We start from the raw sequence: 27,518 nt of genomic DNA, 5'->3' as shown, positions 1-27,518 counted from the left end.
AGCAGTCTCTTGTACTGTTTTCATCCATCCGTATGCCCTCTTCTGCAGGCGGAGGACTAGCCAGCCTGCAGCTTATGTACACAGTCAGTTAAGGTACCTCCAGATTTCTCCTCATGGCGTTGGTGAACTACATTTTCTAGTGACCCTGGTGTACAGGCCAAAACATTAACTACAGTATTGCCACGTTGAGTCGGTATCATTACACAGAATCTTCATAAATTCACCTGTTTGTGTGGCAACCTAAAACATCAATGCATCTAGTCATTGCTGCAAGATTAACAGTTCTCATGGAGCTTTCAGTTAAGAATGAGTCATAAGTATTCCCACGTGTTTGGTAATAAAACACACACATACACACCCACACACTTCTATAGTCCAGACTCACTGTAGGCCATTCGTGTGAAGGACATTTTCAGAGCTTGAAAAATTAATGCCCATGGATTTGTGGTGTTGAATTATTAAGCCAACAGGCTGGAAATTACCTGAAACAGATGGGTTCTAACTAGGAGACAAGAATGCTGAAATGCGGCGCGCACAGACCACACCGATTCAGTGGCAAACATATGCTGCCTGAGGCTCTAACATGTGCCTGAAGTGCGCTCTCTGCAAGCAAAAGTGCTCAATCAGGATTGTGAAACTGATGCCCCCCCCCCCTCCTTCTCTCTTCCCGTAGATGGCTCGCCTTCCTGCTGCTGCTGATCACGGATCTGGTCATCTGCCTGGCCATTTGCTTGGGGATGGCCAAGCAGTCTCGATGGTTGCTAATCATGTACGTGCTTTTGAGTGTGTGTGCGTGGAGGAATTTGCATCAGGTTTCTGAGGCCATTTATTTATTGTGAGATATGTCCAACCTCTACTCGGATCGCAGACTTCAGACAGACAGGGCACCAGTCAGCCTCTCTGGCACCATATAGGTCACTCCATTAGCAGCACCAACAATAGCATTTCACATCATCGTGCAGGCAATTGCACTGCTTATTCCTCTCCTCCTTGAAGGCAACCTTATAAAGTGAAACATAATCTCAGTGAAATGTAATGGTCAGTATCTATCTTTCAGTGAACATCAAGCCACCATACACATAAAAGATCACAATGTTCTGAAAGGTATAGACGATTAGCGAGAGGAGCATTTGATTCTAGTCATTGTCAACCTGTAATTCAAACCAACACTGATGTCTTACAAGGAAGTCCACAGTCCAGACTTTTCATCCCATTTGCCCAATTTAGTCGAGCCTACGTGTCAGTGTTAGCAGATGATGCTCTGGATCGCTCTCCACTTCCTGCTCTGATGGGTCTCTCTAATGCCTATTGATCGCCCGGGCAGATGAGCCTGCTGCTCCCTTAACTAATTATTAAGTGCTCTCAGGCTGCTTTATTGGTGCTTTCAAGAATGCTCAGAGCAGCGAGCTGAGAACAGTTTTTTTTTTACATCCATCAGGGGGCCATTTTTAATTCGCAGCACTTTCTCGCGCTTCTGATGGTGGTCACTAAGATTTTTTTTTCCCCCCGTACGTGTTCTTTCATAAATCACCATCGCAATGTTAACAGCCTTTATGAACGCTTCACCACTTTACAACAGAAGATTTGAAAAAGAAAGGGGTCAGCAGTTGAACTTATGTGGCAGCTTTGATTGACTGATGAAAGTGACAAGAAGGCGCCCCTTTATCGACAGCTCCTACATCTATGATTGGCAGAAAGCGCAGCCAATTAAATACTTTTTAAAGACTTCAGTTAGAATTATTACTGTTGCATTGTCATAATAAAGCAATATTATCTTAAGCTGTGGCCTTTTCTAGACCTGTACTGTGCTCTTTTTCTCTCAATTAAAACTTGTTTCTGAAGACAATGGAGTCATTGTACAACTCTGGTGTTTACAAATGAATCTAGCAAAGGAGTTATTTTATCTTTGTCCTCTGTCACCCGCCTTCATTTGCTGTTTTTTCCTGCAGGATTATGGTTTTTGTAGCGCTCTCTCTGATCCTGAGCTGGGCATCGTTTGGAGTGGGTGCTGCTACAGCTGTGGTGAGAAAACAATCTTTTTATTTATTTAAGGGAAGAAAAATAAAAAGATCTGCCAAAAAAGATCTGCTTTTCACACATGCTTTTTATTTATTTATTCATTCATTTTAGATTGGAAACACTCAGACACCTTTTGCAAAGTGTCTTACTTACCCAAATGTAGAGTTGGACTTGTGGGCATAGAGGTGGACAGTGATGCTTCCTTTTCCTTTCCTCCCCAGGGGTTTAACTGTCAATAAGAACATGTTCCTGGACATCCTTCCTGCTTTAAGAGTGTGTGTGTGTATAAGTTAGTATACAGTGGGTGCTCTCCCTCTATGATCAGCCATGCAGTAAAGCTGATTACAAGTCCCCAGCCTTTTAGGTTAATCAACCTTTAGCCTCTGTGCTGTAAACAAAGCTGTTTCCAGCATTAATTACTAGCTCTGCCTTCTTCTTCTTCTTTAAAAAAAAAAAAACCCTCTTCCTTTGTTTTGCTCGGCTTTGTTTCCTTTCCTTATGGCGTCCTCCTTTCTGACAGCTTGTTCTCTCTTTCTGTCTGTGCACCATTTGTTCAGCACATCTGGGCTTAGTGTGTTTTGATGGAGTTCGTATTAGGGACACTGTCTGGGGTGCAGAAAGTAACCCTTTTGCTTCCATGCCTTCTTCAGCTGTCTACTCTGCACGACATCCCCCCCTCCCTCCTCCCCACCCCTGTAGATTATCCCGTCTGTGGATTATCCCGTGGGATTTTACATCTGGATGGTGTTTTAAGAGAGAGAAGGGTTGGTGTTTGTTTGAAATGTAGACATCATGTGTGAGACATGTAGTCGTCCCATGTGTTTTTTCGTCGACTGCCGAGCTTTTCTTCCTGTTGTTCAGTGAAGCTCATTATCGTAGGAAAAAAAAAGGGCCCCAGCACTTAAACCTCTGACCTCTCAGTTCAGCTTATTCAGAAAAGTTGAGCAGCTTTTCTCTGCATATTTCTGTCAGTCACTGTTATGTCACAAGGAGGCCGAGGTAATTTTTCCGCTCATCGACTTCTCCTGCCTAGTTATTAATAGGCAAGGCCTGTCCTCCACACACAAGTGGATTATCAAAGAGCACTGGAAATATGCGACAGTAAGTGCAAAATATGTAACTCAAAAAAAGTGCATGTTGCAAAAAAAAAAAAAAAAACACGGTGCATCTTGAAAGGAAGGTAGATGATGGTGGCGTCCTAGAAAATTCTCATAAATTTATACATATTTGATGAGAAGCAGCATAAACAAAATGTCCCCGTTAGTATAATGAGACGCAGATGAAGGGTAACATTCTAACAGCGCTATCTACGTTGCGGAACTGTTTTTTTTCCCCCTGAAAACAAATGCCATGCGGTTGCAGTAATCTTCAGAGATATGTTTTCATTTCAAATTGAGGGAGGAATGCATGCATGTCTAGAAGTAGAAAGTAATAAAAATAAAATTAGGTAGGCCTGTTATGTGTGTTGCCTTGCTTTGCACTTGTATATTACCAAGAACAAGTGAGTGGAAACGTCAACAATCAATTAGCTGATCATCTAAGTGATAATCATGAACTATTTGGATTATCTCTTAATCATTAAAGGGACATTTCAGGCAGAAAATGCAGATTTTAGTCACTCAAATGTGCAGATTTTCTGTTTTTCAATGTTCTAGATAACATGAAAAGGGACATCTTTAAGATAGGACTTAGAAAACAAGAATTCCAAGACTCAATCAATCATCTAAGGAAACTGAGATTTACATTTTTGTTCATTTCAGACAACTTTAATTATCCCCAAAAGGGCAATTCAGTTTCAAAGCTTACCCTACTGTAAGTTCCATAAATAAAAACAAAGCAAACAGACAAACCCGATCTCAGCAGCATTCAGACAATGACATCATCATGTCATGAATACAGATCAGCATAAGCATAGATCACCAGATGGGTAAACTAGATCATTAAAACCACTCTTAATACAACTCCAGATACCTTTATTCATGAAGTAATTAACTTATTAAACCCTACTTAAACTTTTCCTCTGAAATTCGATCGACACTGGAAATATAGATTTATTAAAGAACATGTGAATAGTTTTTGGTTTCTGTAGACTCTAGTGACCCCTGTGGACAACGAGGTAACTCTTATGTCTTTGCTGGTTTTGTCTTTAACATGACAAAGCAGATTTTTCGAAATAAAAAAAACTCATACTGCTTTTGTTTAAGAGGAAAATGTATCACTATTTGGGGATCTTTACCATAGAAAATGCCAAAAATGTACTGTTGATAGCACAGTCTGACACCTATCCCCCACCGGCTGTTTTCAGCATTGAAAATAAGTGTACAGAAATAATCCATCTTTTAGCTGATGGTCTCTGTTGAACTTTTACTTCATTAAGAGTTGTCAGTATTCATTTCAGTGTGTTTCATAACCACCTAAAATCTCCTCATAGGAGCTTTGAACTGATAATAATCAATAATAATGAATGAAGCAACTTTTTAAAGTCCTTAACTGCATCACTGGTTATTCTGTTGAGTATATTGTCAGATGGATCAGCTCTGCCCTTCTTCAGCTGTACTTTTTAAAAAAAATTGTGGTTCACATACAAAGATGAAGCAAAAAAGTGTGCTTGCTCGAAATAGCCCCGACTCTTTGATTTTTGAGCCGAAACATTTCTCAAGCTCCTTGAACTGGATCAATTTGAGCGCCAGCTATTAATTATGCATGTGTGTGAGAAGTTGTTTGGTGATTTGTGTTTCTCATCCTTTTTTTTCACATTATTATATTTCTGTTTCGAGGAAATCTAAGTGCAACAGAGTCTTCTTGACCTTGACCCCTTAATTGTTTATGCATGTACATTAGCGGATCTCAACGGATGAATTAAAGAGCAGTGAAATATATAGAAGATTTCATCCATGGCCAGCCAAGGATGACATGCTCTACATGGTCAATAGAGCCTGGGGTCTGTGGATACATTCCATATTTTTTTTAAAGCTGTGTGTCTATCCCTTTATGTATGTGGAGGCGTTGTTTGTGTGTGTGCATGTGTGTGTGTGTGGGCATGCTTGCTGTGTTGCACATGTCTGTGGGCATTTTCGGGAATACTTTCATTTTACAGGCTCGCCCGCTCCCAGTGTGATAACAAGCCTGTAAAACAAATACTTTGTGTTGTTGAGAGATTGTCAATAACTGCCCATTGCGGAATCAGATTTACTCAGCTGCAGCACAAGAAATTGGATCTAGTTCCTGGCGTTGAATAGATTGCTGCACTCCTTCGTTTCTTTTTTTTTTTAAATCTTGCATAATAACCCAAGATTACAGTATTTTTCCATTTATTTGTTTTTGCACAGGGCACCAGTGACTTCTGCGTGTCTCCGGACAAATTCATTGTGAACCAAACCAACGATTTCATCAGCGCAGGTAATTCATCTGTAAAAGAAATGTTAATACACTGGCTCCTTTTTCCTCTAAATAAAAATAAATGACACTCATCTCACTAATTGTCTCTTTCACCCTGCAGATGTTGCACACTATTATCTATTCTGCAGTCCGAATCTACCAAACCCCTTCCAACAGGTAATGATCAAATACTCTGCTTTCTGCTCACACATGCAGCCACTAACTGAGTCAAACACAGACAAATCTATTTCTATTTTAAAATGAGTTTTTCCTTGTTAGATGCCAAGCTGCTAGATCATTATCAGGCTTTAATCTGCTGTTCTGAAAAATGAGCCCCAGACACTAATTGAATTACTTAATGTGATAAACTTTGATCAAAGAATTCCCCCTTTTTTTCCATGTGTGGCTCTCTTTACCCTGTGCGTAATCCCTGCCTTGGGGTGCTCTTATGAGCAACATTTTTGTCTTATTTATTTATTTACCACATATCATGCATAAAAGCAGCTCTTGCACAAAAGGCCTTTCATGTTATAATGATTTATTTCTATGTTAAAAAGACATTTGCTCTCAATTTTTTTGCCTTTTCAAAATAACATTTAGATACCTTCCAAAGAGGCTCGTTGTTGAGGGTTCTTTAAAGAAAACTGCTTTAATAGAGCTATAGAATGCAACAACAACCCAAAGAGGTGTGAGGATCACAACCCTGGAATAAAAAAAACAGGGCTGCTTTTACAAATGTGTTATTTTCAAGGACTGTTAGACCTAGTCGTAAAAAAATGTGTAAAATAGGCACAAAACTCCTTGACTCATTGAAGATTGCAAAGTTGGCGATGGAGCAAAGGTTGTCAAATTTGCAGAACTTTTTTTCTCCCCTTGATGCCACGCGTTTTCAAACAATACAGCCTCCATTATTTAAATGATCTTTATCACAGAAAAGTACCAAAGCTCTTAAAAAAACTTAGAATCTTCAGTTAAGTTTTTTGAACCCCAAGAAAAATGCAGCCAGTGAAAGACAGAAAGCATTGTCTCAATTTCACTCATTTGTTGGCAACTTTTCGGTTTACAGTGTGCAGGAGTTTGCCTGCATTTTTAGTAATTGAGAAAAAACAACTCAGTATTGGGTTCCATGATTTGTATTTTTGTTGCCATGGGATTGAAACAAGTATTGATATTGTGAATTTTGACTCAGAATCATATCAAAGTTTTTAAAAAATCAGGTATCATGATAACCCTAGTTGGAGATGTGTCTCTGTTTTTTTTTTTCTTTTTGCTGTTCAGGTCAGTTCTTTGCTGAAGTTGACCACGAGCAGTAGATAATAAAGTGAGGTTGTTGTTGTGACTGGGTAACACATTCATGAAGAGGACTATAAAGTCAGCCTCCATGATCACCTAATCTATCACTGAGCTGTGTGTGCTGTGTTGGAGTATAGATTATGTTTGGTGGAGGTTTAGCCAATGAGTAATGCTCCACCTTCCTATAGCAACATGTATCAACACTTGAGCTCAATTGAAGCTAGTGGTAACCTTCTCCTCCCTTCTTAGTACAATATTTCTATTGTATTTATTGTGCGTGGCATGTATTGAGGGAATTTTTGGACGATAAATCTGAGTAATAATTATTTAAACCCACGTCCTTTGTTATTGTTGCGCTACCCATTTAGGGATTAAAGCGATGCCTGTTAAGTAGGTATACGGATAATATTTTTTTCTCTGATGGCCTAGTTGATATAAATATCACTCTTTTGTTTGGGCTTTGAGATTGGGGTGGGGGGGGGGGGGGGGGTGGTGAGGGAGTGGTGGGTGAGATGGTTAGTGGCAAAAGGATAATCTGCGCCTATCGGTCTGGAAAGAAATGTGTCCTCGGTTAAGCGCATTAAAAAGCTTTCCTTAACACCAAATGACTTGTTGACACGCTGCACCCAAACAATGCTCTCCTTAATATGATCCTCTCATTGTTTGCGCTGGATCTCTGTGCTGTGCGTGTGATGTTGCTGGGCGATTAAGTTTTTTTTCTTTCTTTTTTTCCAGTCTATAACAACCTGCCAGCGCTCTCTGACCACCATGCAAATCCAGATCCAGGGCTTGCTGCAGTTCTCCTTGCCTTTCTTTCCCACGGCCGAGGTAAGTGGAAGGCTGACAGACTATTACACCAAAAAACTGTGGGAAAGTGTATATCATGCTTTCCTTTTCTTTTCTTTTTTTTTACACCTTGTTAAACAGAGAGACCTTTTGGGGATCCAGCGGGTGTTGAACACCACAGAATTCAGTGTGCACCAGCTAACAGCCCTGCTCGACTGCCGAGGGCTGCATAAGGTGAGGTCAGATTTCCGACCAGGAATCCTTTTAATGGCTATTCTTTGTAGCATAACTCAAAGCTACTAAGAACACCAACCTTGACTGTTTTTTTAAAAACTCTATGTTCTTGTCCTGGACTGACATGTTTATATACACCATTACATTTGTCAGTTCACTCTCTATCAGCTACAGAAAATCTTTTTTTTTCACCACCTCCAGTTTTCCCCCACTTTCGACTTGTCTCAACTTTACTTTGCAGGTTTCAGATTGTCAGATTTTTATCTGTAAAGAGAATAAGAAACCTCGCTGCTGAAATGAGTCTTTCTTGCTGCTCTGATTGCGACATCAGATGTAGACTTTAAGATCAATAGAGCCTTCATGTGACGATTGTACTGGTGTACGCCGCATGTAGGGGTGTCACTCTTGAACAAAGGCAAAGAGATAGCATAAGGTGAAGGAGGGTGGGTGGGTGGGTGGGGTGCTATTGTAACATCAGGCACTACAGGGGACTGTCTTCACAGTGTTAGCAGGGTGCTAGTTTGCTGGAAGTGCAAGAAATATGTCTCTACTAGGGTAAACATTGTGCTTATTTAATCTGACAGTACATGCAACCATGCAAATGTTTCAGTTTGAACTCACATATCTCATGCTAAAGAAAGAAAGAATGCATTTCTAACTCGCATGTCATCAGAGTAACATGAGGGTCACAGCGAGGAAAACATAAAATTGTTTCTTTATGTTGGTCACCATCTCTGTTGTGAAAGTCTGCAATGACCTTCTGAGTCTCGACAACAACAACAACAACAACAACAACAACAACAACAACAACAACAACAACAACAACAACGATGAAAAAAAGAGTTGAGATATATAACAGTAATGTTACAGTGATGTTGATTTAAAATGGCCTTTTTAAAACTAGTGTTGTTGTCAAGACCACACTAACTGAGACCATGCTGGATATACCCAAGACCAGAGTGCTCCAGGACAGAGTCAAGTCCAAGATCAGGGCAGGACGAGACCGAGACAAGACCAAGGCCGGTCTTGAGACCAAGACCGATTCCGAGCACTACAACACTATTTAAAACACACCACCTTCAATTCAGGATGTTTTCTTGATATAAATCAGTGTCATATCAAAGAATGTACTGGATGATATTATAGAATTTAATGGCAGCAAGCACCACAATCCTATTTTGCTACTCTCTCTTATATGCTTCAGGAAACTCCATGCCAAATTTCATAGCTGCATTACTGTAAATGATTTTTTTTACAGCTGAAAGGTGTAATGTGTGACTGTCAGAGTAGATGTCCAGTAGATGTCACACTCTAGCACCAGTTTCTCAGACCAAAAACAAAACTTTTCTTTGGCCATGCCTCCACCGTCCCTCAGAGCGATTGCCCACACCTCTTAGTGTTCCAACAGAGTGCAGCTGTTTGTAGGACTGATCTCTGTCCTGACATGAAGCTCAAAGATGATGTGGTTCTTATTTCTTTCTTTTCTAAGGATTTTAGACCAAACAAAGTGCGTTGATCAAGCATCCCTGACTGGGGTCGGCCGACTCTCTTCCCCCCGGGGGGTGGCAGGGGGCTAACGGTTGTAGAGGGAGTGGTTCATGCGAATAAAACATGTATGAAACCTTTGGGCATCTAAATGATACATCCACAATCTGAAGGAAGCACCATGAGAACAACAACCCCAGAGGGAGTTTAGAACTTTGATCACAAGCCCTTTATTTTTTTTAAAGGTATTTCTGCGCCAGCACTTTATATGTGTATTAGGTATTCACAGTGTTTTCCCTTTCTTCTAGGACTACCTGGATGCTCTCATGGGTGTGTGCTACGATGGAGTAGAAGGGCTCCTCTACCTGTCTTTGTTTTCCTTGCTGGCTGGCTGCGCACTTTCTGCCATGCTGTGTGCGATTTTCAAAGTGTGGACACTAATGGCCAGCAGGTCAGCATCAAGCGACCCCCTTATCCCATTACTCTACCTACTCCCAGCCCCGCACTCCTGCAAAGTGTTAATGCATGCACTCTCTCTCTCTCTGTCTCTGTCTTTGTTTGTACGTGTTGTGTGCGGGGGTTCGCCGCCTTTCATGCAGGGACAAAGAGTATGACGACATAGATGAGGAGGACCCTTTCAACCCGCAGGCTCGCCGGATGTCCTACAACCCCAGAAGGTCCAACATCCACAGTTTCTGTAGCTACGCCAGCAGCATCGGGAGTCAGGCCACTCTCCATCCACCTCCGCAAACTGCTGCTAATGTCATGCCGGCTCCTGAGTACATGTAAGATCTGTGTACATCATAGCAGCATGGAAGTGCAAGTGCCTTTAATCTCTTACCACATCTCTTTACCTCAACATCTCACAGGAATCAGAACATGCTGTTCGGAGGGAGTCCTCGATATGAGAACGTGCCGCTGATAGGGAGAGGATCGCCGCCACCCTCGGTGCGTTGGCCTTGCGGACCTCTAGTGTCCCTTGTGTGATGAAGATGAAGGCATTATTGACCTCAGCAGGGCTGCATCACTAACAGGGAGCACACAGTACATAAACACTGTATAGAGGCTCACATTGTCAACACTTCGTGAAGGGATGTAGTGATGGAAGACTGCTCCCTGCTGGCCACTGACTGAAGTGCATGCATTAATGGCCCAGTGACATCTCTCATTACCATGCTCTGGGCACATATCAATTCTTTGTTGTTGCCTTATTATGTTTCATAGATTGAATATGTGTGAGATATAAGCATTATGTGTTCAAACAGACAGCGCAGGTCTGTATTTATTTTTAAATAGCGGAAGCCATATTGCATAAGCACATGGTGCTGCTCTAGAGCTGAAGATGGATTATAGATAACGCAGGTAAAGCTGCATTCTATTAAGTTTTTCTGTTTGCGTGGCAGACTGAGTGCTTGATTCATTCCCCGGCATATTGCACACATGAGATTCCTCTTAGATAGAGAGGAAAAAGTGGACCGGTGTTTTAAAAATGAAATGCCTCTTTTAAAAATGCACTGGCTTTGTTGTTTTTATTTGTTTGTGTAACACGGATGCTTAAAACTCTGGAAAAAGGCATTAGCAGTACTGCAGTGTATGAATCTACAGGGGGAAATATGTGGTGGGTTTTTTTTCTTTCTTTTGTTTGATTTCGTATCATCAATGCAATCTAACTGATAAATATTAACCAGTGTTTTGCAACTAACTCCTTTGTTATTTTTCATCTTTTTTTTTTTTTTAACTCAGAGTTTTAAAAACCGTAAGTTTTTCTGTTTGTTTGATTTCATTGACATTCCACTCCTTGAAACACACTGGGGGATTTTCCTTCTGTTGCTACGAACCGCTTGCTGTGCAGAATGTGTTAACTTGTAACCTAAAGACCCCAGTAGAGCTCAACACAATATCCTAGCTGCTTGAGCTTTGACCTTCTGGCACCTTCTGTTTTATCCACAGAGTGTGACATGTGAGTGTTACTTATTCAGTGACTAATGCCCTCTGTCTGCGCTCCACCTGGCCTCCTCCTCCTCCTCCTCCTCTTCATTCATTAAAGCACCATGATTCTACTCCCTCTCGCCGATCATGATCAAAACAAATGCCCTCCAAACTAAACCCTCACCAAACATTTGAATATTATTGTCATGATATTTCAAGATGCTGTTGTTTCAATGCAAAAGAACTCATTTTTTGTCTCTCCATTGTTTTCCCCTTGCAGTACTCGCCCAGTATGAGGACCACCTATCTATCTATGACTGATGCCCAAATCAGACACTTTGGGACGGACTTCCAGGTGTAGCGTTCTACCCCACTAAATCCTTCTGAGACTGTCTGAGACTCTGGGTCTTTACCGAAGAAGGCTTTCTCCATAGCATAATCCTGTTTACGGGAGCTGCAGCCCGCCGTCCCAATCTGAGACATGAAAGCAGGCCACATGAGGCAATTACCTCAGTAAATCACCGATGCAGTGCTCTGGAGGCCCTGCATGCAGTTTTGAACAGAGAGGGGCCTGTACAGACTAACCGGAGGACTGTTGTTGTTGTTCTTGTTGTCATGTATGGAAACGCTCTTTTTCCGATGTAAGCATTTCTTACCGTCAGATCTCTCTTGATTCAAATCGAGAGCCGTTGAACTCAATGAATTTAAAACATCTTCCTGCTTTAGTTTGATGGCCTGCATGGCTATGATCATTGGTTTGGTCATTATTGATGGGAGTGGAGACTTTTCATCTCCGCATTTTGATTCTCTGGTAGTGATATGATTACATCATATTTAAGCCTTTCTTTAATCTTTAATGGTTCTTTACAAAATGAAGGACAATGTTTTCAACTTTTCTTAATATTAATATAAAAAAATATCAGTGAAGAGAACCACATATTAAAGTTTCGGCAAAGGATGTTTCCACGTCGATATTTTTGATTAATTATCACATCCCCCCCCCCCCCCCCCCCTGCAACAGGCACAAGCATTTCTTGTTGTTCCGTTTTGAATTAAATTGTCATAGCTGGAGGGTTCAATACTTTCTTTTTTTTTTGCTAAGTTTGGAGACTGTATAGCAGTTGCATGTTGGAAAATTCCCCCGGGCCTAAATAAGCACAAGCAAATAGGATTCAGTTCACCTCCCATTTATTACTGTGCAGTGACACGGAAGGTAAAACATTGAGTGAACGACGTGAAATAATTGAAATGTTTTTTTCTTTGTTTGTTTTAGGGCCAACTGTCTGCTGTATTCTGTGTACAACAATGTATGAAACTAATGTTTGACCATAAAGGCTTCATTCACTTCTGTGTGTTGTTGTGTCATTTGTCTCGGGTGTAACAGCTAGTTTACTAATCATGGGTGCTACTACTGAATCTTTAATCTTACACCCTGACAGCTTAGAAGTACCTGCAGTAATTGGATTAGGCTGACTAGACTTTTTGGGTGACTAATACTTGATTATAGCACACTGGTAAATATCCTAAACCACAACAATACATCTTTAAAAATGGTACAAACCGTGCCCCTACTCCATTGATCATTTAAGATGAACTGAAGATAGATGCTAGCTACAGAAGCCCTTACATGGAGCTACTTTCAATAGAGCAATTCATTAGCATCTTCATCAGGAAAACACCTGTTCAGGTGTCCACAGTTGTACCCACACTGAGTGGTGTCACTGTATCCTTCAGTACACCTTTACAGTTAAGTGGAGGGCAGTAGTTCCTAGCTGTTAAATAACTGTCTTGACTACTTGACTATGCACATAACAACTAATATGTGTGTGTGTATTGGCTAACATTTATATTGCTCTATTCTTACTATTATATAATACTGAATCTGTAATAAGTTCCTTTTTAAAAAAGATAGAGTTAGATAGGTGAGAAGCTGGACAACTTGAAAATAAACAAGATGCGATGAATAAATAAATAAAGGTCTAATGCTATTTTAATGTAACTTGTATCAGGTGTTCAAAACATTCCCTAGTTCGGCACAGTTGGATACTTACTTCCTGGAGGATGCAGTAGGTAAGTAGGCCTATCCTTATCACTGTCCATGGTGCTGATCCCATGGTTAGCCGGTCAGTAGGTCATGCTGACTGGGCCAGGTGTCGGTTTAGAGATTATACCTGTATGTGTCGACCTCAGGGCCAGGGGGCGGTTTTTAGATTAGACCTCTTTGGGTGCTCAGCTCTGAAAGAAATTGTGACAAGAAGAATTCCTGTTCAATCCTCCTGCTAAACCACTCACTTCATAAACAGGAAATTAGGTTTTACCTTCATGTGAGATTTGTATTTACAACAATCATAGTAATGTGAAGTTACATGAGCGTTACACCACAAAATAGTTTGTCAGGAGAGGAAATATGGAATATGCTGTTTTTTCAAAAGTAATCAATTCTTACAGGTATTACATTTGTTATTAATAAATCATTAACTGTAGGCTACATTATTTTGGAAGCAATTCAGCATAAAAGATATGCCTAATTCTACTCATTGTTGAGCCATATGATATTAAATGCCAATACCATTATACTAGTATAACAGAGTTTTGAATGCAGGGCTTTAAAGTGTAACAATGCATCTCAACACTGTGTATATTTACTACTTTTACTAAAGTAAGTTATCTGGATATGTTTCACACTAGTCAAATCCCCTTTCTTTTTAATAACCAACAATTCATCATTGAGCACTGGGTTTTTCTACCATTTATAAGAAAGGGGAAGATTTTCTTCTGCATCCTGCAAGAGAATGATTGTTTAAGTTTTTCACTATGAATAACCTGTGAGAGGTCTAAAAATTGTAAACCCACTCACCTACTATCCTATGAATCTTAGGCTAAGATTCACACATCTCTTAGCATTAATATTGAACATGGTTATCAAACGGCATAATCAACGTTAGCAACGTGAGTCAGAGCGCTAAACCACTTGGATGGGGGAAGGCTAACATCATCTTTGGATGGTGCAAAAGTATGTATAACTTATTACAAGACATGTTTACACATTTTAATGGGTCAATGCTCTACTAACAACTTCAGCAACTAGCTTCCCTGTCTGTGTGTGACTGTGTAGATCAGTGGTTCTCAACTGGTCTCAGGACCCACCACCAACTCCCTTGTTAACATTGTGACCCAAATTTCAGATACTTTTCAACCAATCAGATTGAGTTTAAGAAAAATGTTACACTTTGGATGTCAGACGGTTCAAAAAACTGACAAAAAATTAGAAAAAAAAAAGAAATGGAACAAAGCTAACATGTTTAAAAAGCGCTGTATAGGCATTTCAACTGATTTTTTTCCCCCAGGCACACATTCAGCGACCCACTGAAAACAGCTTTGCGACCAACTTTTGGGTCCCGACCAGTTGAGAAACACTACCTGTTTACACACCTTTATGTATCGTGCATTATGTGTTGTTTATGTCTGTGTATTCATGTCAGTGTGTGATGAGCACACCAAGACAAATTCCTATTGTTGATATGGCTATAATTAACTTGAACTTGAACTAGTGTAGACCATAGACTGTAAATATTAAGGTGCAGACAGACCTGCTGGTTCAATCGTGAATTTTGGATAAACCTACTGTAAAGAGAGGGGGTGGTTTTTTAAGGTGTGATGTAGACCTATGGCATTTACAAAGGATTAGGCCTATGTTCCACCTTAAAATCTAGATTGTTACTCCACATTATTCAAAATGTGAAATTTCAAAAACCGAATGGGGCCCCTGTTACTATATAGCGGTACTGGGACATTTAAAGGGTTAGAACTGTTTTTAAATTGCCTATGTGCTCGACAACAAGTGACCTGAATGTTTGTCCAGCGCTTGCATGTCCGACAAATTCTGTCGGCATTGCCCCATTTATCCTCCCAACACAATTAGCCTATCAATTTATTTTTCGTGAACCTACCTGCCCAGCTGATACCAAAATGACATTTCACAATATTATTCTCTGCTGTCTACCTGACAACACTGAAAATGTACTTTTGAAGTGTGGGATGAACGCTTCAGTTTGCCGTCTGTTAGAATATCCTACTCCGCTTGCCGTAGTAAACACGGAAACACTGTGGACATGGTGGTAAACAGCTAGCCCCCTGCTAGCCTCTTTCGGCTTTTTGTATTCATGGCATATAGCTCTGTCAAAGGCAATATTTTGTCTGTTGATGAAGGGGGATGTGGAGGTGATGTTGCTTAATAATGGGAAATGTTTTCGGGAGGAAGAGTCAACCTTCTCGTGTGACCGAACAGGACAAAGCCATCTTGGTGAGCTGTTAGCGGCTTCAGCAACAGATTAGTCCCGTTACATTTAAACAGGGCACGCTGTGTTGTAAGCTAGCAGGCACGGTGCTGAGGCTACCAGTCTATATACTTTAATTCAGACTTAGTCAGCTATTGGTTATTCATGTTTTCCTCACACATTTATAACATCTTTGTAATAAATGACATTTGTGCTTTTTTGCTCCAGCAATTGAAGCAGCAGAGGGATAAGCTGAAGCAGTATCAAAAGAGAATCACCCTACAACTGGACAAAGAGCGTCTTCTTGCAAAGCAGCTCCTAAAAGATGGCAAGAAAGAGTAAGCACAAAAACACATTTCATGTTGCCCATGAAAACGCAATACCTGCAATTTTACAGAACACGTGCAAATACTAGAAAATCATGAATGTACGGTGGCCCTGAAGTGCAAAACACAACAACAAATCAAAAAACACAACTAAAGTTAATGTCATTGTGTTTTCTTGTTTGTTGTTGTGTTTTGTAATTTGTTGTTATGTTTTATGATTTGTTGTTGTGTTTTTTGATTGGTTGTTGTGTTTTGTAATTTGTTGTTGTGTTATATGATTTGTTGTTGTGTTTTATGATTTGTTGTTGTGTTTTATGATTTGTTGTTGTGTTTTGCACTTCAGGGCCACCGTAGAAACGCCCTCAATTTGACAACACATGCTGTGACAAAACGCTGTGTTGTCAATTTCATGAATAAGAAAATGGCTTTTAACACAGACAACACCAACAAATACGAACAACACAAACCAAAAGACAGCACAGCCAAATGTCCACAGCCGCCAAAAACATGAGCAATGTGCAACATTTGGAAAAGGTGCTGCAAACAAAGACAAGTCAGCCAAAGACAGACAGCACAATAACAAATGACATCACAATAAAATACACCCTAGTCTTTTGGAGATTTGCATATACAAATGTACCAACTATTTGTGGAGGATAACGAGCCCAAATGTTTATATTTGCATAAAAGGCTGTGGCGTTTGTCTTAATTGATCATGCTCCTCCTGCATGTGGATGATGTAAACAGTGTTTCCAGATTTCGTGAGAGAAACAAGCAACCAGCTCTAAACAAGCCCAAAACAAGCGACCTGGCTCCTCAAATAAATAAAATGAAGCCAAACAGGTTACCTAACCTACCACATAGTGTAAAAGAGAGGTATAGCAGTATATATATATATATATATATGTGTGTGTGTGTTTGTCTTGTCTCATTTTGATGTGAAACAGTGAAATCGATGTCCTTAAGCCTCATGGATTTTAGTGAAGTTTTTTTTGTGGTTTTCGGTGCCAGCATCATCAGCATGCTGTATTAAGGTCGGACCCAGTCTCTTTCTCTCTCTTTCTCCCACTCTTTGGCTAACCAAAGAAAAGGGGTTGTGGACGGATCCTGGAAATGGACAAACTATCGCGATCGTGTTTGGCTTTATTGTGGAGAGTTGGGAGAGAATCTGTAGGGGTTCATAAAGGGAGCAAAGCCCAAACAAGCACCTGCACTTTAGAAAACAAGCCCAAAAACCCGCAACCCGTGACTGATGATATTTGCATGCAACTTTACAGAAAAACAAGTCCAAAGTCGCTTATAACAAGCGGACCTGGCAACACTGGATGTAAACACCTCGTGACCAGTTTTTCTAGTGTGCACGTGTTCAGAAACAACAGAAGCAGATTACAAGTTCACTGTGCTCTGCATGATAGTTTCTGTTAATACCTTACCTTTGTGACGTCATCTCTCCTCCCCTTGTACGGATATAAAACAGTGTTTCCAGTGTTGAGTCGATGACAGAACACTATACAAACAATACTGGAAGTCACAGTACATAAACACGGCTGAACAACAGGGCAGTTAAAGAGACTACTACATCTCCTCATCTTTTATCCTGTGTCCTTACTGATACACCATCCTGTTCGAAGTGTAAACCTTAAAAGAAGCGACTGAACCTTATTGCCTCTCAAACAATACTATCTGGCTTAAAACATTGCAGCCCCTTGATTTAGACAATTTTTGAAGTTATCTGCAGTAAATCTCGGGTTAGGTTTTACTTCTTCTTAGTTTGCCAAATCAAATAATGTGATCAAGATGTTTTCATCATGTTTCCATCTGAAGCTGTGGAGTATTGCCACTATGACTTAAAGAACATCATAAAAAGGAAAACAAACTGAAAACACTTCCCATCTTAGAATACAACAATTGTATTAATTGGTTGTGTTGAACAAGTAATATTAGTGACTCTGGGGATAGGTTTTCATTTGATATGACACTGAATGCTCATCAGATTTTCGGGCCCCTGATTAGGACCCCTCCCTGTGGAGGTTTTCTGGGCATGTCCAACTGGGAGGAGACCCCGCGGTAGACCCAGAGTTCACTGGAGGGATTATATATCCTGCCTGGCCTGGGAATGCCTGGCATCCCCCAGGAAGTGCTATAAAATGCTGCTGGGGAGAGGGAAGTCTGGTTTGACTGAATGCGTTTGCTTCCACTGCGACCCAACCTCGGATAAGTGAAAGAAAATGGATGGATGGACTCGTTGACTGTATGTTTAGCATGCTGAACTTCAGATATTGACGTTTTTTCGGCCTCCTGAGGTTCAGACCAATGGTGTCATCATCTGAATTTTGCATTTGTATTATGCTTTGTGAAGTGCTGGAACATGTTTTGAATAGCTTGAGGTAAAATAGTGTTTGTAATGTGATATGACAAGATGCCTTTTTTATTTGTCTTTACAGAAAAGCATTGCTGCTTCTGAAGAAAAAACGCTATCAGGATCAGCTGCTAGTCAAGACTGAAAATCAGATTTCAAACCTCGAGCGCATGGTGAGTTTCATGAAATGACACAACCAGTTTTTATTTACCTAAGACACATGTTAAGGACACATATGGTTTGATAGCTCATGCATTTGCTTTAAAAAAGTAAGAACGAGGCTTCTATATGATTCGAAATACAACAATGAATACAAATCATCTTCCACTCTTCTTTCTTTTTTCCCCAATCGGAGAGATGTATGTTTCATCTTTTTCGTCCTATAAAATTGAATTGACTTTTAACTAAATCTGAGCTGAGAAATTGTGAAGAATGATTGAGATTAGAGATTTCTGTTGCATTACTATGTGTAACATAATGAGCCATATATTATCAATGTTGATTAAGTAAATTAAAGGCACAGTATGAAGATTCCACCACCAGGGGGCTCTCAATCAGTAAAATAACAAAGATGAAGACGAGGCTTGCAGGGAATAATAAGAGCTCTCTGCTACTTTGTAATACATTTCTACATATTGTACCTTTGAAGCGTGCAATATTTAACAACAATAGATGTTTGAACTTGTTTGTTTGTTCTGATATGCATATCTGTAATGTTGTGTTGTTACTCTTACTAATATTTGTTCACAGGTTCAAGATATTGAGTTCATGCAAATTGAGATGAAAGTCATTGAGGGGCTGAAGGTTGGAAATGATTGTCTGAAGAGTATGCATGAGGTAGGTACACTTTCATGTGTTTTTCTTTTCTTTTCATGCCTTTTGTGTTCAGAGAAAGCGCCTCCCACACTCACATGATAATAAACCCGCCTTAAGCGTTAAATATGTGAGGGTATACTTCAACAACGTGAAAGTTTCCCCAGATAGGCACACTTTCTTTAAAGTGATCCTTGGGTAAGGATTGTGGCAGCAGAGAAAGCTTGCGGTTTGTGTTAGCGTAGCTGCTTGCGCATTGTTTGAAGATTAAAGGATTAAGAGGCAAAGCCTTGACTACAGCGGTGTGACTGCAGCACATCCTTGGATACAGAGCACAGATCTTGCTGGAGAAAACTCACAAGCCAGTCGGAAATTTGCAGAAAAACACATTTCATGCAAAACACTTTATTTCCATAAAGCCCATATGACTTTTCTTGTTTGTCACAGATCATGTCAATTGAAGATGTGGAGAGAATCCTGGATGAGACCCAGGAATCAATTGAATATCAAAGGGTAAATGTTTGTTTGATGACAGCCTTTTACACCTTCCATCAGTTTGTGTATGTTCAGAAGGAATAAAGTTTGCTTCCATCACTGTCCATGTTTTTTCTACATCACCAAATAATGCACTCGTTAGATAACACATGTTTTCCATCTCCTGCAGCAAATAGATGACATGCTGGCTGGAGCCCTGACGCTGGAGGACGAGGACGCCGTTTTAGCCGAGCTAGAAGCTATCACTCAGGTAAATGTTAAGCTGCGTGTTTAACCTTTAATGATATAGAACATGTTTGCTGACCACACACCCAGCTCCACTTACATATATATTACACACACAAACACTGAGGACAGGTTGAACCACTGGCTTTAGCTGTCTGCCTTTGGAGCAGGGCTGTAGTTAAAGACATGATTCAGAGCTGAGTCAGGTCGAGATGGTCGACCAAAAATGATATGGTTTCAAAACCAGATTAATACCATTTCACTCTGTGGGGGAGAGGAATCATTCTGGAATAGAGCTCAACAGTGCTGGTTCCAGGAGTAAATTTTCCCATTCAAATCCTTCATTGACATTTCCCAAAATCCTCATATCAGGAGACTAAAGCCTGGAACCAAGACATCCGGCTACCCCACTACTTGTGATTATTAAACATTTGATTTGGCGAATAAACGGCTTTGAAAAACAGAGAATAAAAGCCAAAGGTACAAGACTGTGTACATAATTTTCCTTTCGAGTCAAGGAACTACACATCCCATAATCCATTGCGAATGATACTGCTTCTTCTTCAACGTAACTTTAGTTGTTGTTATAGTGTTTATACTGTGAATATAAGTGTTGTAATGTCTTGTGGTTTGTGTTGTGTGAATATATAATAATAATTAAATTCACTGCATCATAACAAGGTTATCTGTATATTTTGTGTTAGCTAACTAGCTAGCTAGGCTACTAGCGAAACTATCCGTTTGCATACGGCGGCGAGGGGCGGGAAATATTGCCATCTCAACAGTGAGCTTCACCAAAAAGAGACAAAGCTGTGACTCTATGATCGTGGGTAGTGTAGTTATTTTCCCCGATATCGCAAATAAAGCATGTTTTTTTAAAAGGAGGTTGATATCTCACGAACGAGCGTATACCATCATTTCTCACTCAGGTAGCTCGCGGTTAGTCTATCTTGGATGGTTATGACATTATGGCTATATAATGAAATCCGTTATGGGGAAAATGAATGGGATTTTTACTTCCTGAACCACACTGTTGAGCCCTGAAGTGAGATACATTTTGAAGCACTCCACAGTATCATAATTTGATGTCATAGTGGGCTGTATAATTGAAACCCTTTGCGACTATTCAATTTGGTTGATTCATCATTATTAAATTACAGCTGACTTTTTCTCTGCTTTTGTGATCTAATTATTATTCCAAATGACACACACTGCTAAGCCTCTCATAGCACACATTATTCTATTCTACACTTGAACAAAGACACGTTGCTCAAAGTCTTCTCAGTCTGACAGAAAAGGAAAAGAGTAGTTTATCTACCCTTACCCAATATACAATCAAACAGGTTCAGGTTAAACCACATACATTTCTATACATAGGTGACTTTAAATAGAACATTTTAAAAGCAGCTAAAGCTTGTTGGTGTCTCAAGATAATTCCTTTGTCTCACAGACTTTAGGGAGGGGGTCACAAAGGGAGCAGTGTCTTACTTTCTGACCCCCTTTCTGAATTCTGAAGCTTGCATCACAAATCACAAACTTTTTAGGAACTGAGAGCACGTTTTATGTTGCAGTAACAAAACGATATACAACTTTGTTCTAACTTTCATGTCACTTTGTCACAAACAGGGAGAAGATGTAGCACTTCCAGAGGTCCCCACCGAGCCACTACCTGAAGTCCCAGAGGCAGCTAAAGCTGAACCAGGTACAGTTCTTATTTCACACAACGCAGATTTCATTCCACACACAAGTGTATTTTCTTTTGGTACCAGACTGATCATATTTGCTTTACTTTGACTTTCATTTCCAGAGAGGAGAGAAGCAAAGAAAACACCGGAGAGAGAGATGTTGGCAGCGTAACACACCAAATGAGAGGACTGAAGCTTGGCTGTCTTTCTTCTGATAGCCACTCTGTGATTCTGAGTATTTCATCCTTAAATGTTTGTTGATGAAGGTGAGGCCTTTGCTGTTCACCTTCGCAGCTTTTACTGGATCAGCACTGTGTTTGTACTCTGCTCCTCTGAACATCTACATAAAGGAAGTGAAATGTCTGGACTTTGATTAAGCAATGTCACATTGTAACTCTCCTAGTTTTGGCAGAACACAACTAAAAGACTGACTTTTAGATGTTTTACACATAAAATCATTTTTTCCATAGTAAAATGAGCTGTGGCAACAACATCTCTTCTTGACTTTTCTCTCAAAACTAATTATTTTTCCCTTTTTTTTTAAACTAGTAAGGTTATATTTGTCTTGTCAAGTTGTTCCAAAGTTTTGCTCACATTTTTCAGTTTGTATACCATACTTCCTCCACAAGAGGGCGCTCCTTGCTCGTTTTTGTTTTCTTTTTGACAGTCTCTAAACAGGTGTCTTCACTCATATGCATTCAGTTGAGTGTGTGGTTATTGACAGAAAGTGAAAACCTCAGGTCGAAATGTGGAAATCCTACAGGAGCACTTTAATTAGCATAATGAATGAAGAATGGATGACTCAATTAGGCAAGCAAAACTTATTTACAGGCTTAAGTCATGACTCAGAGATTTTCTTTTTGTAAACAAGACGAGCAAACTTTAAGGGACAGGTCTCTCTCTCTCTCTCTCTCTCTCTCTCTCTCTCTCTATAACGATAACAACACCACACTGATCCTAAGGAGCTTACAGGTGGATGTCATGCACTGTTAATATGTCTATGTTTGGCTGGATTGGTTAAATGACAAGAAGACTGTCTTCAAAACTCTGCTCTTTCCAATCACCTTTATGCTTTTCCAGTTGGCTGATGTGTTTAATTTGGTTTCAAACTTTAGGGAAGACCTTTGGTTTAAAAATCACTGTTACGTACATGAGAGCAGTGTGAACATAAATAGGCCTACGTGATGGATAGTGACGTTTTTCCTGGGAAATAAAAACATTTGAATGTTTGAAGAAAGCCCCATTTGCCTGTGGATATGGGGGTGGGAAGTACAATCTACAAAATGGTGCTGCGTTAAAATGCTGTTGGAAATATTGGATTGTTAGCCTGAATGCACAAGTGTAAGTGCGACTTGTAAAAAATGTTATAAACGCCGTCTGTTAAATATCCTAATAGTCTTTAATATTAACCTTTCAAATGGGCTACTGTAGTTCTCCAACATAGATTCATTATTCCGGTTCCCATTTCTCAGATAAATGTTGTTTAATTCAAGAAAGGTAAATACGTAATACTTCTACAAGGTCTCTGTGGCTACCTTAAATTTGGACTTCTGTTAATAGCGAGAAATCCAAGCCGCGGAGGGGTCCGTGAACGCAGCAGCAGGCTGTCAGCTGTGGAGAGGGAAGGTGTGTTTAGTTGGAGTGTGGGGTGTTTCAGGAGCGCAGCATCGTCTCACTCTCTCACGAGCGCCTTTTGCCTCGCCTTTTGTTTGACCTGACTCGTGTACACCCCCCCCCCCCTTTCCCCTTCTAATTTCACACGGATACACGGTTCACCAAAATCAACGTTTATGGTCCTGGCTGAAGATTCCACGATGTCTCGCACCGACGAGGTTCACCGCGTTACGGAAAATGTCTATAAGGTAAGGTTCAACTAATGAATAAAGTTTGGAGGTCGCATAAAATGACATGATGTCAGCCGATAGACACTCTAGTGTAATTCCACCTTAAGTGAGACTTTACCATTTGGTTGTAAAGACGCATTCAAAGCCTTTCTTTTTTCTTCGATAATCTCTTTAGGGAGAGGCGCAGTAGCACATTTGATTATCTTTTTTTTGGATCAGTTGCCAATATACCAAATCCACTGTCTTCCACCTCCACTCAGCTTGATAGTGAAGCCAAGACCTTTAAGTAAAAATATCTAAAATAAAAAATATTGCTGACAAAATCTAAGTCACTCACTCAGTCTATTCCTACACGCACGAGCCTACATTGCGCCTGTAATCCACCTACTGCACTGATTGTATAGTGTAAAATATTTCTACCATACAAGTGGACTCAACAGCCCAGTTTTCTTGCTGAAATAGGGACATATTGCATTCCAGAAGGCAGTGTTTGACGGGCAGACAAGGTTGGGCTTATCTGTTGCAACAAGTAAACATTTGCCCCATAGGGATTTCAACATTCAAACCTGTTCTACATAAAAACCCTGTGAACACTTTGCATGCAGTATCTCAGTATCTTGCAAATAAGATAGATTTCCAGTCCAAAGAAATGAATGAACATGTATATATTTTAAAATGAATGTTATGGTATTGTTTTTATTTCAGTGGATTGTTCATTTTGCTCCTTTTTGATCGATCATATTGTCTTTTAAATGGCAGAAAAGAGGAATAGACTTCCATCACAATTTCTGAAGTCCCTTAAAAACTGATGTCAACAATTTGTTTGTTTTTCTCCAACAAGCGGATAAAAAAAAAAAAAAAAAACATGCTGCAACACAGTGAAACAAAAGAATCGGCTTATGTGGGGATTGTGTCTGTGGGGACTACCATTAATTAACTAACAGTGCTTGCCATTGTTCTTTTAGGTACACACACACGCTTTTCATTGATTGTGTAAAAGGGTCGCTGATTAAGTTTTGGTTGAATAACAAATCCATTCATCAACTAATCTTTTTTAACATGGATTTTCTGTGGAATTATGCAAAACCACTCCAGGGTTCAGTCCATATCTCAGAGTTGCAAACACCTACTGATGGATTGTTACACAAAACTTCATGTCATTAAGGGGCTCCTTATCTGGGCCTTGTGGTCATCTCAGGTGCCTATTTGGATCAGAGCTCCTTGACAGTAAAGAAGGTCTCTTTAAATATATTCCTAGCTTCTATTTACACATCCTTCTCCCTTACCCTACTTTTTAAAGCCCCTGCCCCTTTGCCAGGCATATAGTTCCCCAAACAGAAGGCCAAAAACGGGTGATGGGTAGCTGCTTCTTCTCCCCCGGGGTATAGACAACCATCAGAAAGGAGGTCAGACGAGCAGAGACTGACTGCTGCTTCTTTTAGAGGCAACAAGGGAAGCAAACGTTTCAGATGGCTATTTCTGAGCTCCATTGGTCACACCGCCCTACAGATTTATTCCTTTTTTTTTTTTTTTTGTCGGTCAGGGTTGGTTCAAGTGTTTACTCCTACAAATGTGGGTTAATCAATATGGACACACTGACGGTATAGGTGTCAGGGTGAGAACAGGTCTTTTCATAGTCGGGCTCATTGGAGTGCAAACCCAGCAGTGTGGGGCTCGGGTCCCTGGGGTGAAAGCACCCACCCCCCCACCCGTTAGATTCCTGACAGCCAGGATCGCTGACGGGCAGCAGCGTGAGTGGAAGAAGAGTGACTCCTTCTCACTGAGGAGCTGACACGGTGGCAAAAAGCTACGAGGTCGGGTCACAGCGAGTGTTATCTCCAGCCACTGCTTATTCTCCCCTGCAGTGTGAAAACAAGTTTCTAAGTGTGCTTTCATATTTAAAGAGACGGGTTCAGTTTGTTGACTCCAAACAAATTTAAAGGATGGAAAGCAGAAGTCTTTCTGTAAGTATGCTCCATGTTACCACATCCCCTTTTTAAAATGACTTTGGTTATCTGCGCTGAACTCTGCGATCAGTTTGGATTCAAAACAACTCTCTGTCTTAAGTTAAGGTGCAGACTTTAATTTCACTTTCCTGCCACGTTGAGGGAACGTTGATGCTGCAAGGGGTGTTGCATAATTTAATTAGATAAAATTTAAATTACTTATGTAAATAATTGAATAGATGCAGAATTTATCCAAAAAAAACTTCAAGAACAGTGACAATTAAACTGAGTCCAACCTCATTATTTCAGTTCCACACTGCAGGGTACAACGACGGGATATTCTCTGCTTACAAGCTGCCAATCAGGGAGTTGAACCTTTTGATGTTCTGCAACCTTTTTATAAATCTTTTTTCTGTTCGTTTGCTGTAACGGTGAAGTATAGAGACTTTTGTGCACCTCTCGATGATGGAAATGCTCCAATAGGAAGTCATCTAACATAATCTTCCGGGGAAATGAATGGGACTTGAACTTCCAGAGCACCTGCCAACTTCTCCCTCCTGCATCCACATTTGAATGCAGACGCAGACATTTATTGTGTGTGACTGTTTTGCATGCAGCCAGACATCTCCTGAGGAGGAGGAGATGTAAAAAGTCACAGCAGCTACAAAGTCATTGCATCCAGCAGCTGGGCAGATACTGAGTAATCGCCAGGGAGGGATGTAGGGGGTAACTGCGCTGCTGTGACTCATGTTAGCCCAGTTGAGTGTGTGTGTGTGTGTGTGTGTGTGTGTGTGTGTGTGTGTTTAACAGGGCTGGGGCTGTGAGCACAGTGAAGGTGAGACTGGAGTTTCAGAATGTCACAGTGAGCGCTGTTCCCTTTTAGGTAAAGGCTACGGAGACACGCCTTAGTGTTTTGGAGATGACTTTATCTCAACCGACATTGGGAGTCAACCCTGTAAAAACCCAGCAATCCCGGCGTGATCCTCAGTGACTCACTTCAGCTCTCCTCCCTCACATAGGCAGGCAGTTCCAGACGTGGCGATTGGCATCTAGTCATTCCCCGCGCGCTGACGGGCCGAGACAGATACTTAAGACTGACACCGGGCGCTTTGCGTGTATGTGTGTGTCTGTGTGTCATCTCCACCAGCTGGTCGTGTCACTGTGTCTGAGAGAAGTGGTGCCCCGGGTCAAGCCTCTTAGCCTGCCGATGGATGAAGTCTAAGGGGCCATCCTGGCTTGAAGCTGAAGTAAACAAACGGCTAAACCAATTGGAGTGGAGAAGAACGGCGCTGTGTGTTAAATTAGTCCATAATGAAAACTTTTGATTGTTACTAAACTTTTATCCTGAAGAGTAAAGGTTACATCGAAGCATTAGAACACACCCTTTTTGCACAATCCCACTTTTACTCGTGTTGATTCAGAGTCTTTGTCATAGGAAGTGTACATGCACTGCAGGTTTTTTTGAACACACCCTGCCGAGGTAAGGTAAGAGTAGGGTGTGTCGCAGCTCCACAAGTCCTCGGGACAACCCTCATTTTCCCATGCAGCACCACTCCCTGATTGTCAACACAACCTGGAAAACAGCGGATGCCATTTTCTTCTCAAATGGCTGTTGTGAAGACGTTCTAAATAGTTGTTTGGCAAAGACCGGATCAAGTGTGCTGATTGGTCACTTCTCCCTGGATCTTCATCGTGTCACGTGTCTGAATCTGCTGCAGTGCGGTGTTTGATTAATAACCCTGATCTTAAATGGAGTTCTTCTGCCTAAAAGGCGTCTTGTTATGTAATCCCCTTTCTATCTCTGTTGCAATATTGCCGGGACATTCACACTACCCTCCAATGAATGGCATTCTGATAACGATGAAGAGGATTACAGCTTCACCACAATCTCATGTGGGAGATCTGAACAGGTGGTCTCTTAGCAACAACGTGCCATTATTCTTATGTGTTTCTGTCATATCATTGTGCTAAAAGACTTGCAGTTGGTGAAGACTGGAGAAAAGAAATGGGGAGGAGAGTGTTTCAGGGAGAGATAGAAAGGAGATGTTGAGTTGTAATTGATGAATAATGCTTCGTAAAAGGCCCCTCCCCCCCAAAAAAAAGCGTCCAGTGTAAACCAGCCCAGTCTGCTGTGTATACAGACCTGCTGTTTGTCCCTGTGGTCCTCAGTTCAGTAGCCCCGGAGCGTCGCTGTAATAATGGCACCATCCATCACTTTATTTACCTTCTTTCTCCCAGTATATCTCATCAGGCGCCACTTGCCTTCATAATAAACCATTTAATGGAGTTTTAAAATGCCTTCAGCTCCTCAACATCTGCCTCCAGAATATAGTGTTTCAACAAGTTTATGCCTGCTTCTGCCCGGGGCTTTGAAAAGATCGCATTATGCACTGCAGGAGTTATCATAACATCCCTTGCCTGTGG

At 40.7% G+C, this 27,518-nt stretch overlaps 3 protein-coding genes across 13 annotated transcripts in view; all 3 read left to right on the top strand.

Annotated features, from left to right (window-relative positions):
- Positions 1–12,470, top strand: part of LOC109993717 (protein tweety homolog 2-like) — a 33,027-nt gene extending 20,557 nt beyond the window's left edge. Inside the window, exons 5-15 of one of the 3 annotated variants that reach the window (XR_010668902.1) lie at positions 674–769; positions 1,950–2,022; positions 5,349–5,418; positions 5,519–5,574; positions 7,426–7,518; positions 7,618–7,710; positions 9,504–9,646; positions 9,795–9,980; positions 10,065–10,143; positions 10,939–11,155; positions 11,405–12,470. Coding sequence is in view for 2 of the 3 variants with exons in the window: in XM_065965033.1 (XP_065821105.1) it covers positions 674–769; positions 1,950–2,022; positions 5,349–5,418; positions 5,519–5,574; positions 7,426–7,518; positions 7,618–7,710; positions 9,504–9,646; positions 9,795–9,980; positions 10,065–10,143; positions 11,405–11,485 (970 nt within the window). In the remaining variant the exon portion in view is untranslated. The remainder of the gene's footprint in view (positions 1–673; positions 770–1,949; positions 2,023–5,348; positions 5,419–5,518; positions 5,575–7,425; positions 7,519–7,617; positions 7,711–9,503; positions 9,647–9,794; positions 9,981–10,064; positions 10,144–10,938; positions 11,156–11,404) is intronic. The other 2 variants (XM_065965034.1, XM_065965033.1) reach the window with 2 other exon arrangements.
- A 2,741-nt stretch (positions 12,471–15,211) lies between these two features.
- LOC109994794 (charged multivesicular body protein 6) lies at positions 15,212–21,797 on the top strand. Its single transcript, XM_020648280.3, has 8 exons — positions 15,212–15,427; positions 15,630–15,739; positions 18,172–18,259; positions 18,837–18,923; positions 19,347–19,412; positions 19,564–19,644; positions 21,246–21,321; positions 21,427–21,797. Exons 1-8 carry the CDS (start codon positions 15,362–15,364, stop codon positions 21,474–21,476), a joined length of 624 nt encoding a protein of 207 aa, XP_020503936.2. The 5' UTR covers positions 15,212–15,361; the 3' UTR covers positions 21,477–21,797.
- A 1,157-nt stretch (positions 21,798–22,954) lies between these two features.
- Positions 22,955–27,518, top strand: part of baiap2a (BAR/IMD domain containing adaptor protein 2a) — a 64,857-nt gene continuing 60,293 nt past the window's right edge. For 4 of the 9 annotated variants that reach the window (XM_065964903.1, XM_065964906.1, XM_065964902.1 and 1 more), the window contains exon 1: positions 22,955–23,166. In XM_065964903.1, coding sequence (XP_065820975.1) covers positions 23,095–23,166 — 72 coding nt within the window. In that variant the 5' untranslated portion in view covers positions 22,955–23,094. The remainder of the gene's footprint in view (positions 23,167–27,518) is intronic. The other 5 variants (XM_020647249.3, XM_065964904.1, XM_029279838.2 and 2 more) reach the window with 3 other exon arrangements.

The sequence above is a fragment of the Labrus bergylta genome, chromosome 16 (genome assembly GCF_963930695.1).
Source record: "Labrus bergylta chromosome 16, fLabBer1.1, whole genome shotgun sequence".
In the NCBI taxonomy this organism is placed as follows: Eukaryota; Metazoa; Chordata; class Actinopteri; order Labriformes; family Labridae; genus Labrus; species Labrus bergylta.
This window is presented reverse-complemented; position numbering and strand designations above follow the sequence as displayed.

Bases quoted from the DNA above. Each gene is read 5' to 3' on its own strand.
- LOC109994794 (XM_020648280.3), top strand. From the start codon at position 15,362: ATGGGAAATGTTTTCGGGAGGAAGAGTCAACCTTCTCGTGTGACCGAA. The intron at 19,413-19,563 runs GTAAATGTTTGT...CATCTCCTGCAG, and splicing joins AATCAATTGAATATCAAAGG to CAAATAGATGACATGCTGGC. The intron at 19,645-21,245 runs GTAAATGTTAAG...TGTCACAAACAG, and splicing joins AGCTAGAAGCTATCACTCAG to GGAGAAGATGTAGCACTTCC.